General features: G+C 43.1%; 1 protein-coding gene across 1 annotated transcript in view; it reads right to left on the bottom strand.

The window, feature by feature from the left end:
* Positions 1–13,982, bottom strand: part of osbpl3b (oxysterol binding protein-like 3b) — a 323,848-nt gene that overhangs the window by 229,984 nt on the left and 79,882 nt on the right. Inside the window, exon 3 of the mRNA XM_070880189.1 lies at positions 5,201–5,439. Within this exon, the coding sequence (XP_070736290.1) occupies positions 5,201–5,293 (93 nt within the window). The 5' untranslated portion in view covers positions 5,294–5,439. The remainder of the gene's footprint in view (positions 1–5,200; positions 5,440–13,982) is intronic.

A 13,982-nucleotide genomic window follows, 5' to 3' on the forward strand; every position in this document is an offset into this window, starting at 1 on the left:
GCCTCGACCATCATTTTCCAGTCCTCTTTGGATTTGGGCATGGTACCGGAGGATTGGAGGACTGCTAATGTAGTACCCTTGTTTAAGAAGAGAGAAAGGGACTGGCCTAGTAATTACAGGCCTGTCAGCCTAACCTCAGTGGTGGGAAAACTATTGAAAAAATCCTGAAAGGCAGGATAAATCTGCATTTGGAAAGGCAAGGATTAATTGGGGACAGTCAGCACGGATTTGTTAAGGGAAGATCATGTCTGACTAACCTGATTTACCTCCTCAAAAATTCACTTATGTATGCAAGCTTGTATATACCAGAGGGCTCATCCCCTGGAGTCCCAAAGGATGCCACAATCCCTTGTGAGCACAGGTACTTAAGGAGCCCTCACAGGCTGGAGAGGCACTCTGGAGACCTGCAATAAAAGACTAAGGTCACACTTTACTTTGAGCTCACAATATCCAGACAGACGCCTTATTCATATATAACAGTAACCTGGAAGGTCGATGAGGGTAGTGCGTACGATGTAGTATATATGGACACTTTAGCAAAGCTTTTGATAAGGTCCCACATGGTAGACTGGTCATGAAGGTTAAAGCCCATGGGATACAGGGCAAGGTGTCAAGTTGGATCCAAAATTGGCTTGGAGGAAGGAATGATTGATGGATGATGTTTTTGTGACTAGAAGGATGTTTCCAGTGGGGTTCCGCAGGGCTCAGTACAGGGACACTTGCTTTTTGTGGTATATATCAACAATTTAGATTTGAATATAGGGAGTATGATTAAGAGTTTGCAGACAACGCTAAAATTGGCTGTGTGGTTGATAATGAAGAGGAAAGTCATGGGCTGCAGGAGGATATCAATCTATTGGCCGGGTGGGCAGAGCAGTGGCAAATGGAATTTGATTCAGAGAAGTGTGAGGTGATGCACTTGGGAGGGCTAATAAGGAAAGGGTATACACATTAAGCAGTAGGCTACTCAATAGTGTAGATGAACAAAGGGACCTTGGAGTGCTTGTCCACAGATCCCTGAATGTAGGTCAGGTGGATAAGGTGGTTAAGAAGGCATATGGAATGCTTGCCTTTTTTGGCTGAGGAATAGAATATAAGAGCAGGGAGGTTATGCTTAAATTGTATAATACTTTGGTTAGGTCGCAGTTGGAGTATTGCGTGCAGTTCTGGTCACCGTATTATAGGAAGGATGTGATTGCACTAGAGAGGGTGCAGAGGAGATTTACTAGGATGCTGCCTGGAATGGAGAATCTTAGTTACGAGGACAAATTGGATAGGTTGGGTTTGTTCTCATTGGAACAGAGGAGGTTGCAAGGAGACCTCATTGAGGTGTACAAAATATTGAGGGGCTTGGACATAGTGGATAGTAAGGGTCTATTTCCATTAGTGGAGGGGTCTATTACAAGGGGGCATATTTTTAAGGTGGTTGGTGGAAGGTTTAGAGGGGAGTTGAGGGGGGGCTTCTTTACGCAGAGGGTTGTGGGGATCTGGAACTTGTTGCTTGGAAGAGTGGTGGATTCAGAAACCCTCACCACTTTTAAGAGATGGTTGGATGGGCACTTAAGGGTTACGGACTTTGAGCTAGTAATTGGGATTAGACTGGATGACATTTTGTTGGATGGAGCAGATATAATGGCAAGTAGTGCAGGGAATAGAATACAGCCAGAGTGATCTCCTGGACTAGTTTCGATCACCTGGATGGGTCAGAAAGGAATTTTGCCAGATTTTTTTCTCCCGAAATTGGCCTGGGTTTTTTGCCTCTCCTAGGAGATCACATGGCTCCGGTTGGGGTGGAGTGTAGAATGTTTTAGTATAAGTGGTGTCGCAGTTGTGTGAGGCGGACTGGTTGGGCTGGGTGCTCTTTGCCTTTCCGTTATTGTCCATAGGTTTATATGTCCTTTAGGGTTGCTGACCAAGGGCCGTGTGGCTCTTTGTCGGCCGGCGCGAACACAATGAGCCGGAATGGCCTCCTTCTGCGCTGTAAATTTCTATGTTTCTATTCCAAACCTAACTTCGATCTCTTTGTATTTGCTATGATCCCACCCAATTCTGTATTATTTCTAACTCTAACTGTCTCTCCAAGACTGCTGTGCATCTTGTTGATACTTTTTAATACTGCATTCTAGTGCCCAAGCCCCGGCAAGTTAGTTTATTCCCACTGCCACAGCACTAGTTAACCTGTCCGCATGATATTGGTCCCAACTCTGTTCAGGTGGAACCCGTCCATCTTGAACAGGACCCTCCGACCACAGAACCAGTCCCAATGTCCCGAGAATCTGAAGCCCTCCTTCTTGCACGATGTCTGTAACCACACATTGCTTTGGTCATCCCAATATTTATTTGGAGGACATTTCTGCTCATCCAGTACTGGATGTCGGACTAGTAGTCTGACAATTTAGAGAGATAGTGGATGTGGCGGTGACGTAGAGCAGGGTTTCGCAGCATACATGTGGAAATTGACGCTATGTTTTCAGATGGATGTTGCCGAGAGGCAGCATGTATTTGAGAAATAGGAGGGGGCCAAGGATAGATCCTTAGGGGACACCAGAGGTAATGGTGCGGGAGTGGGAACAGAAACCACTTCAAGTGATTCTCTGGCTACGATTGGATAGACAAGAATGGAATCAGCAGAGTGCAGTCCCACCCAGCTGGACAGTGGAGAGGCGTTGGAGAAGGATGGTGTGGTCAACCGTGTCAAAGGCAGCAGGCAGATAAAGAAAGATGAGGAGGGATAATTTTTCAGTCACAAAGGAAGTCATTTGTGACTCTGATAAGAGCCATTCCGGTACTGAGCCAGGGGCCATAAACTTCCTCGCTTTAGAGCCAAGTATGAAGGATTGGGTGACTATACTTCCTTAGCCAGCAATCTCCCTCCATAAAGCCTGCGTCTTTACTGGAAAATGGCTTTCAACCCTAAACATGACCATCTTCCATTGGTGCATGCAAGGGGAAAATGGGAAGGCTTCTCCTCCCACGAGCGGGCCCCCTGATATTGAGGGTCGACGCTCGCCCCAACCCGCGTAACAGCCCCCGGAGTTAGCAGACAGAGACGGATGGCAAGGTATAACAATCTTTTATTATGAACGTCCGGGAACACCTCTTATCACAGCCGCCTATGAGTGGAGATGCTCCACGAACAGCACAATCATACAACTTTTATACATTTCAAAAACCCCTCCGTTCCCTGGTAAGACCTCCCTAGATCTCTAATTGGACTACCTTATCAGTGCTACTTCTCTAATTGGACTACCTTATTAGTGCTACTTTGGATTGACAGGCCAAGACCCTCGACCACTTTAGGCCATGACTAGAATGACTTCATTAGGTCGGAATTTGTTGATTCTCCTTGGTGCCCATGAGTCCGCCTCGAGCCTCTTCGCAAGGTCTTATCAATGTCGGTTTAGGTTCTCACATCGTATCCTGTTGGAATATTATTGAATTGATAACTCCTGGAGCCTTGGTACAAGGCCGAAGAGAGGCCTTTTACCTCCTTATGGGTCGGTGCAGGAACCAGCACTTTAACCCTTGTCCCGCTGGTACCCCTAATGCCAAATTTCTCTTACAGTGCATCTCCTGCAACATCAGAAGTAACAGTTCCGCCCATATCTTGTTTGTACCATTGTGAACAAGTAATTCACTTTTCTAATCACATCATAACATGCCACTTAATGGCAAGCTGCACCTTATGAATTTTCTACTCTCCAGCAAAGTGCAGACCAAGGTCTCCAGGTAATTTTATTTACTAGTAGCCTATTAAATTAGCGAGAAGAACTCCAGTCAGAAATTTCTGTACAACTCCAGCCATTTTCACTCAATTCAAAGTCAAGTCTGTCATGTGAAGCCTATTTATAAGTGGAGGAGTTGGGAAATCATAAACCCTTTCTCTATATGCTTTTATGATTCATTACAAATAGCCTCCCCTCTTTGGTTATGAGGCCTACTTTAATCGTGGAAAAGTGTTAGATCAGTATTTACTTTGTTTTAATGTTAAAGTATGTGATCATCAGAAGTAATCCTTTGATGATTTCTAGAATTCAGATTTACATTTGAAGCAGAAACAAATTCATAAAATTCAGAACTGGCTGCAACCACATTCCATATTAAAATATATCATCTCAAATAGCAGACTAAAATGATCGATCTGTACAGTGTCTTAGCCAATTCTCTGATACCACAGCAATCTCCATTATTTTTACAAATAAAACCCAACTAGAATAGTAGCAGAGCAGTCTCATAATTAAAGAGTTGGCTACACATGAACACGAACTTAATTTGTTTTGAATAAAGTATCTGAGTTATGAAATTCTTCGGTGCACAATATGGACTAGTATACCAAATAAACAACATAAAAAGAAACATCTGGAAAAGTTTCAAGTTAATGGAAAATATTGAGCATTGCAGATTTTTTTTCCAAACAAAAAGAATAATTCAGTTTCACCTTGTTCAAACTCCAAGATTGTTTTGTTGTGTTGCTCCACTTTAAAAAAAGGTATTTCCCCCGCACATACTCTATTACTCAGCCAATTATTCCAGACATTTTTCTGCACCTCATACTGTGGTATGCACAGTTCTCCGGCTGAGATGATAGACTGAGGAGAATACTGCGGCTGAGCAACATTCCCCAAAGCTCGAGTGACCACAAAATAAGCTTGTAAAATGAACCAAGATGACTCGCCCAAACTATATCTCTCAGTTTATAATGGGCACAGCCCTAAAAGGTATGTCCAGGATGATGATATAGACAATTGCAGTATTAACCCTCAGGGCTTAGCAGCATTGAAATGTTTAACTTGGTATGGAGCAGGGGTCAACTTGATCAAAAAAAGCTGGCTAGTCTGAAAAAAAAGCTTTGAATGATTACATAAAATTAAACGTACACAATATGTGTGAAAACTTTTTAGCAACTCCACTTGTGTGTCCTTTTGCTCAAAATTAATGGCATTCTATTAGAGAGAGTCATCATCACATTCTGCAGTTAGAGCTACGGTAAAAAGTAAGCTTAATTCTACTAATGGCATGTAAAAAGAAAATGGCAGAAAGCAAACATTTGTGACCAACGAATTTTTAATAGCCAAGTACTACTATATTAATTAATGGCATGGTGATGCTTTGAAGGAGTTGCAGGTATGACTTTGTAATGTATATTAATTTATACATCACACAAAACTACAAGAAAGAGACACAAGAGAATGTGCTGTACCTGTCGAATGTCTGGTCTAAAAGAGCTGCTGGAACTCCGGGTGGGGGTTGATGGTTTCTGGGGCACTGCAATGTTTTGTTCATTGCTGTTCATGATGGAGTGGGTCTGGATGTTGTCTGGAACTACCAATTAGAATCAAGCAATGCAACTCAAAATAGTTAGGTTCCTTTCATAACAGCAAGCATCACCTCAGGTTAAGTGAAGATGGGTCTTGTTTCTGTGGCTTTTTTCATTTCATCCTAGAAACAATAATGGGTAGATTAAACTAATGCACTTCATTTAAAAAAACTTCAAAAAAAGACAAAACTGGCATGTTATCTTTCTAAACTGTCGGTCAATACTACATATACATTTCAGCAACTGTCATTCCCAATCTATTTTACAATCCATACAATCACAGGTGTCCCACAATGGATTAGCTCAGGCTGACTGACCAATACACACACAAGTGAGCTATCAGATCCCTCTGTGTTCCTCCAATATGTTTTATCACTCTCAATTACATGAGCAGAGCCATTCCTTTACATAGAACATGGAGGGTATGCAGCTTTTTTGAGCACATCCAGCAGACTGTGCTCTCGATGTCAAATCCACATAAAGCAGCAAAGACTGGATCTAAATTTTGAGATGCAGTAACTTTAGTCAGGTGTTGCAAATCATTTGCCTTCAACTTAAACAGATACAGTACCATTTTACAGCATCAAAACTAATACTTTTTAATCCGGAAAGAGATTATTTGAGATTCCAGATGTGTATATTCTGGAAAGAATTAGATTTTTCTATGTTAAATGCACTATAGCACCAAGAGATTTTGCTATAAATCATCAATAAACATTATTTTTGTCAGTTTTCAAATTCCAAACATCCTTGCTCAGCAGGCAACAATTTTGATTGGAATAACTGCGCTTCAGAATTGATTTCATATTTAGCTTCTGACATCATACATCCAATAGTTTTCTTTTCTAAAAGTCTCATCTCTTCAACCTCTGACTTTAATCTAACTCGGAGCGATAAATAAAAATCTCCTGCTTGTCATTCACTTTGGGGTCATGGCTCAAATCCAGCCAGAGCAATAGATGAGAAAGCAGTTTAAAAAAAAGCATACGGGACACTGGGCTTCATAAATAGAGGCGTAGAGTACAAAAGCAAGGAAGTTATGATGAACCTTTATAAAACACTGATTCGGCCTTCAACTGAAGTAGTGTGTAATTCTACGCAACATACACTTTAGGAAGAATGTGAAGGCCTTCGGGTGGGTGCAGAAAAGATTTACAAGAATGATTCCAGGGATGAGGGATTTCACTTAGGTGGATAGCTGGAGAAGCTGTGGGTACTCTCCTTAGAACAGAGAAGGTTGAGAGGAGATTTGATAGAGGCATTCAAAATCATGAGGGAGAGTAGAAAAAGAGAAAAACTGCTCCCATTGGCAGAAGGGTCAAGAACCAGAAGATATAGATTTAAGGTGATTGGCAGAAGAACCAAAGGTGACAGGAGGGGAAAAAAAAATTACGCAGCGAGTAGTTAGGATCTGGAGTGCACTGTCTGAGGGGGTGCTGGAGGCAGATTCAATTGTGGCTTTCAAAAGGGAATTAGATAAGTACCTAAAGGAAAATAATTTACAGGGCTACGGGAAAAGGGCGGGGGAGTGGAACTAGTTGAAGTGCTCTTGCAGAGAGCCGGCAAGGGTGCAACAGGCCAAATGGCCTCCTTCTGTGCTGTAAGCATTCTATGATTCTAAGAGAAATAGGAGCAGGAGTACATCATACAGCTCATCGAGTCTGCTCCGCCATTCAATAAGATAATCACCGATCTTCTATATCAACTCCACTTTCCCGCCCTAGCCCCATTCCCTTCATGCCCAAAAATCTAAATCGATCTCAGTCTTGAAAATACTCCAAGGCGGAGATCGATTAGAGAATTCCAAAGATTCACAACCCTCCTCGTGAAAAAATCTCTCAACTCTGCCTTAAATGACCGATCCTTTATCCCGAGACTGTGATCTCTAGTTCTAGCCACTCCAGCCAGGGAAAACAGCCCCTCAGCATCTACCCTGTCAATCCTTCAGATTTTTATAAGTTTCAATGAGATCATCTCTTATTGTTCTAAACTCCAGAGAATATAGGCCCACAGAAACTGCTACAAATTCCAGGGATAGAAAGGGCTTTAACAAAAAGCTTTCTGCTCCAATCCTGAAAATTAAACATCTTCAAAATAGGGCCTACGTATAAAACAGTTACAGGTGTGTGCAAGAAGCTACATAAAACACCCTTGTCTGGATGCATGGTTGGATTTTAAGTGTACAAATTATTGGTTTTCTGCTTTCCAGAAAAGACACTACTTCTGCTAACTTTTAATGGGGAATAAATACGGTACTAGAAATGGAAATTGAATATAGAATACAGGTCTAACAATAAGAAACTAAAGTAAATGAGGTGCGAAGGACAGCTTCATTATTGGGAGAAAATGGTTTTGAGAGCAGGTCAATAATGCTACTTTACTGCTCAAGTGTAAACAGTTATTCAAATATACATAGTGGCTTCACAAAAGTAACAGAATCCACACAAATGGATACAGTGTTACAAAAATATAGGAGGCAGACTCAATCATGGTTTTCAAAATGGAGTTAGACTAGTACCCAAAAGAAAATAATTTGCAGGGCTACTGGGAAAGGGCGGGGATGTAGAACTAGCTGAGGTACTCTTGCAAGGAGCTAGCATGGGCTCAACTGGCCGCCTTCTGTGCTGTAAACATTCTATGACTGAACATTCTTGGTGGATTATACATATACAAAGTGAGAATTTGCCAAAATATGGACAATAATAGGGCTATTAATATTGAAGGTATCAATTTGAGACCAGTGCCTTAGTGATATGGGATCAGCAGGGTCAAGTCACACTGCTGACTCCAGATTACTTTGAGGAAAATTGAGCTCTCGATGTTGAAAGGAGACATGTTCAGAGCTCGGCTCAATTATCGCATTTTAATAGCGAAGAAATTTAAATACAATGGAGGTGGAGCTGATTGCTAGGCCTAGAATTATTAAATTTTGTACCTCTCAATTATAGTATTAAAATCAGAAAAAAAAGTATTTCCTGAAATGCAACACTATTTTAATATCTAACAAAATTACACCATCTTTCCATTTTCGTTAGGATAGTAAATGCATTGACTCACTATATTCCTTCCTTGCCATCTATCAAACCTGCACATTACAGGCCAGCTATGCAACATATTTCAAATAATTGTACAGGTACATCATTGTGAAGTCGCCCAAATATAATTGATGAAAGTTGCTTCATCTCAAGGAGGTCAACTCTCAAACTTTAGTTTCATAAACTACAGTACAACTGCACCTAGTACAATGCAAACCTATAAAAGGATAGCTTGGTGCTGTCATTTCTTCACTATTAAAATTTAATCAGTTGGCAAGCTCTGCACATGTCTCCTTTCAACATAGAGCGCTCAATTTTCCTCAAAGTAATCTGGAGCCAGCAGTGTGACTTGACCCTGCTGATCCCATATCACCTAGATACCGGTCTCAAATTGATACCTGCAGTATTAATTGCCATCTTAATTGCAACATGAAGGTGGAAACATTATTAGGAGTTGACCAGGAAGTTTTCTTCCAAACAGGGAGCTTGAGTTAGAAGTTTCATCAGAGGTCTTTGGGATTTTTAGCTTCTGGGGATAAAGAATAAGTTTGAGAGTGAGCGAGAGTGCTGCATCATGTAATTCCACAGGAGCTGGGAGAACCTTAAAATATTCAGAGTGCACCACAACAACCTACACAACTTGACAACTACGTAGAAAAAAAGAGCTGGTTCCTATTGAAAATTAGAGAGCATGATGCATTATGGTAGCTGTAATTTTCAATCTTCAATACTTAGGTGTACTTTGACAACCAGTCAGAAAATTTACAAACAACAGACACAAGTGGCAGAAAATAAAAATTTCAATTCACCCTTCCCAATCATTTTATGCAATTAAGTCACTAAATAAAAACTGAACTAATATTATTGTTTGGGGTGAAGTTTTTTTTGTGCGTCACCGAGGGGAACTGATGTTTATTCCTGGGCCAGAGGGGGTTGTGTCGGATATGCTGTGATGCTGACCTCGAACAATACTTCCTGAACCATGGCAAATGATCAGCTATTCATTCGCTGGTCATTGGAGACAAGAAAGTAGAAAAATCTCCCCATGCAGTGTCACACAGCAGCTCCAACAAGAACTCAAGTCGTTCACTGCAGATAAGTAGGAGAAAAGCTCTCTCTTTTAAATTACCGAAAAAAAGTAGTTTGAGAGAAAGTAGGGAGAAACAAAAAATGATCAAATATTGCAAGTCCACTGTGAGGTACAACAAAAATTATATAATGCAAATAACTGAATAAAAGGTTTTAGGGAGGAAAAGACATCTTAAGCAGGTTTTGTAAAGCAATCAGTAAACAGTATGGAATATATCTGAAAGGCCCAATATTTTTCAATATTCAATTTGGGAAGAGCATACTGGACATGGTTCCATGTTAAAGTTACTCTTGAGGTGCGCATGAATGAAAGGGCCTCGAACCTGTGTTTTGTCACTGAAATTCATTCAAATCTGAACTTCATGCTACTCAATAAAAAGTCTGTCATATGTTTGAGTTCATGTAGCCAATGGAATAAACCTTACCCCAATTTTAAAATTAACCTATCTTTCCTTTTAACAAAAAGGGGAGGAGAGAAAGTTCTATGGATTGATGCAATCTGTATTTAGCTAGAGCTCAGAGTGTAAGAGAAAAATTTGGCATTAGGGGTACCAGCGGGACAAGGGTTAAAGTGCTGGTTCCTGCACCGACCCATAAGGAGGTAAAAGGCTTCTCTTCAGCCTTGTACCAAGGCTCCAGAATTTATTAATTCAATAATATTCCGACAGGATACGATGTGAGAACCTAAACAGACATTGATAAGACCTTGCGAAGGGGCTCGAGGCAGACTCACGGGCACCAATGGGAATCAACAAATTCTGACCTAATGAATTCATTCTAGTCACGGCCTGAGGTGGTCACGAGGGTCTTGGCCTGTCAATCCAAAGTAGCACGGATAAGGTAGTCCAATTAGAGATCTAGGGAGGTCTTACCAGGGAACAGAGGGGTTTTTGAAATGTATAAAAGTTGTGTGATTGTGCTGTTCAGGGAGCATCTCCACTCACAGGCGGCTGTGATGAGAGGTGTTCCCGGACGTTCATAACAAAAGATCGTTATACCTTGCCATTCGTCTCTGTCTGCTAACTCCGGGGGTTGTTACGCGAGTTGGGGAGAGCGTCGACCCTCTATCAGGGGGCCTGCTCGTGGGAGGAGAAGCCTTTCCATTTTCCCCTTACACAGAGCATGCAATCATAGGAGTTCATCCTACGGTCATACTTACATAGCTGTACACTCCCAATTCAGTCAAGCACACCCAAGGATCTGCACATATTTATTATCCAATCACCCAACTTTTTAACAATTTAGCAGTGTGCTGTACCTCTTGCCTACAGATTACTGATTTGCTGCTGTCAGATGCATTTTCTTTGCATCTCAACAGATACAGGACCCAGCTACTTACTGACAACTAAACTACAAGCTCATTAAATGTAATGCAGTGAAGTCAAATGTGTCAGGAAATTAACTGATATGAACTGTAGTCTGAAATTAAATGCAATGTTCTACCTCGCCAGTCATGCATTACATTCAGAACAAAGGGCCAGAATTTGCTGGAGCAGGGCATTTTATGGCAATGTGTTGGACTTTCCTCCTCACCCCTTAGCGCAAAAAAAAAAATTGTGCCACAAAACTGGAGGTGTGGCAAGGACGAGGCATCTGGGACCCTGCTAAACGATGGGACCAACAACGGATATAAAAGATCCCATGGCACTATTTCGAAGAGGAGCAGGAGAGTTATCCACAGTATCCTGGCCAATATTTATCCCTCAACTTACATAACAAAAAAAAAAGATTATCTGGTCATTATCACATTAGTTTGTGGGAGTCTGCTGTGCGCAAGTTGGCTGCTGTGTTTCCTACATTACAACAGTGACTATACTTCAAAAGTACTCCATTGGCTGTCAAGCGCTTTGAGACATCCGGTGAGGGCACGTCCTTCAAAATCCACAGGCTGGATTTGGGCAATGTGATGTACTGTCTGTCGACAACATATAACGCAGTAGTGGTGGTCAGTCAAATAAGCCTTTGCTATGTGACATTCATGTCATCCTGCCCTCTCCACTGCTGCTAACCATTTTGCAGATGAGGATTCTGAGGCGTCACATCATGCAGTGGAAGCCCCAACCTCGGATGATCCTATGGGGGTGGAGGAGACAGATATTGGCCACGCCAAGGAACCTCTATGGGAGGAGGAAGAAGACAATGATTTAATTGGGGGGGGGGGGGGGGGCGGTGCTGCGGGGGCCCACACAGGCACCAACTACTTTAGCTGCAGACACCAGTTCGTCAGAGGAAGGCACCACATTCTCTGGCTTTCCAGCAACCGAGGCCCCGGGTCCAAATGGGTTGCAGCAACAAACACCCAGGGTTGAATCCCATATGCCATCTCTGCGGAGTCTGAGTCAGCAAAGCCTGTCTGCTGAAAGGCAGGCAGACGCACATCTGGATTTGGTGGGACTGTCTGGGAGAACATCCAGCTCAGCCGACAGCTCGAGGTCCTGGGTGGGAGCTCCGGCAACATTGCCGCACTATCTACGGACAGGAGGGAAGGCATGTCGCAGATTGTAGCTGCAACAAGGGAGAACACAGCGGCTGTCAATGCCACTCCGCAATTCAAGGTCTCTACTTTTGGCACTTACGTCCCCAGTGTCATGCCACCCATACTGACAGCACCAGTGAGTGGTGAGGCTGAGCAACAGGTTAGCCACTCAGGACGGCCTTCCACAGCCCCAGCTTCTCCAGGGGGTCCAACGGAGTCTCCTACTCTCTCCCCCAACAACAGCAGCGCCCTGTGCGCTTTGCTGCAAAACATCTTGGACCCAACATGGGTAGGGGTAGCGGCAAGGGCAACAATCGACAAGGGAGGGTACAGGGGGCTGCAGCTAAAGGATGTTGTTTTGTAAATTTTTATAAAACAGCAAAAGTTTTACCATTGCTGTTTGTTAAAATTTTGTCGTTAAAGTTTCCTAACTTTCATTAATGTAAAAATGTTTTATAAATTTAATGTTTTATAAATAGTTTTTTTCACCTTAACCATTCTTCTGCAGTGTCGCATTTGCAGAATAAGAGGGGGAATAGTCAACATGGTGGCATAGAGAGTGGGCAGTCAACAATGAAACATGCCGTTCAGCTTTCATGCAAAGCATTGAATTAGGAGCTGCTGACGTAAGGCTTTTGCAGTGGTGAAAGCTCCACGAGACCTCCTCTGTGGTGGTGGGGGTGGTGGCATGGGTTTGTCGACAGGCTCCTTTGTCCTCTTCCTTCCTACTCTTCTGAGGTGGTCCTGCAGTCCCCAACGGCAAATCCTGTCCCTCATAATTGCTAAGTTGTGCAGCATGCAGCACACCACAATGAACTCAGTGACCTGCTGAGGGGAGTATTGCAGGCAGCCTCCAGAGTGGTCCAGGCATCGGAAGCGCTGCTTCAGCACTCCAATCATCTTTGACGATGTTGCATGTGGCTGTATGGCCATCATTGTAGCAAAGCTCGGCTTCTGTCTGAGGGTTGCAGAAGGAAGTCATGAGCCAGATGGCGAGGCCATAACATTTGTCCCCCAGCATCCAGCTCTGGCCTTGTGGCTGACGCTCACAGGTATGAGACAGTGTTCTCACACAAGATGAAAGCATCATGGATGCTCCCTGAAAATTGGCCATTTACTGCCATGATGTGCTGAGTATGGTCGCACACAACCTGGACGTTCAGTGAGTGGAATCCCTTTCGGTTTCGCTAAACCTTTGGATCCTCTAAAGGTGCTCAGTCAATGGCAGCCTGCACCTTGGGGAAGCCAACAATTTGTGCAAAACCTATAGCCCCCTCATTTTGTGACTCCCTGGTCATTGGGAACGTTATGAAGTCCATCCTGTGTCCATACAGTGTAGTAGTCACCTGGCGAATGCAGCTATGTGTAGCGTGCTGTGAGATGAAGCATATGCTCCCTACTGACGCCTGAAAAGAGCTGGAGGCGTAGAAGGCAAGTGCTGCAGTCACCTTCACCTTGATGGACAGTGCAGTCCTCTTCCCGCTTGTAAGCTGTACGTCTGCCTTTATGACCTGGCATATCTCTGACCACCTCTTTTCGTATGCGCCGCCTTCTAATGCACTGTCCCTCAGATGGGTGCAGGTATGAGCGCTGTTACATAGAAATATAGAAAATAGGTGCAGGAGTAGGCCATTCGGCCCTTCGAGCCTGCACCGCCATTCAATGAGTTACTGGCTGAACATGCAACTTCAGAACCCTATTCCTGCTTTCTTGCCATATCCCTTGATCCCCCTAGTAGTAAGGACTACATCTAACTACTTTTTGAATCTATTTAGTGAATTGGCCTCACCAACTTTCTGTGGTAGAGAACTCCACAGGTTCACCACTCTCTGGGTGAAGAAGTTTCTCCTCATCTTTGTCCTAAATGGCTTACCCCTTATCCTTAGACTGTGACCCCTGGTTCTGGACTTCCCCAACATTGGGAACATTCTTCCTGCATCTAACCTGTCTAAACCCATCAGAATTTTAAACGTTTCTATGAGATCCCCTCTCATTCTTCTGAACTCCAGTGAATACAAGCCCAGTTGATCCAGTCTTTCTTGATATGTCAGTCCCGCCATCCCGA

The sequence above is a fragment of the Pristiophorus japonicus genome, chromosome 5 (genome assembly GCF_044704955.1).
Source record: "Pristiophorus japonicus isolate sPriJap1 chromosome 5, sPriJap1.hap1, whole genome shotgun sequence".
Classification (NCBI taxonomy): Eukaryota; Metazoa; Chordata; class Chondrichthyes; family Pristiophoridae; genus Pristiophorus; species Pristiophorus japonicus.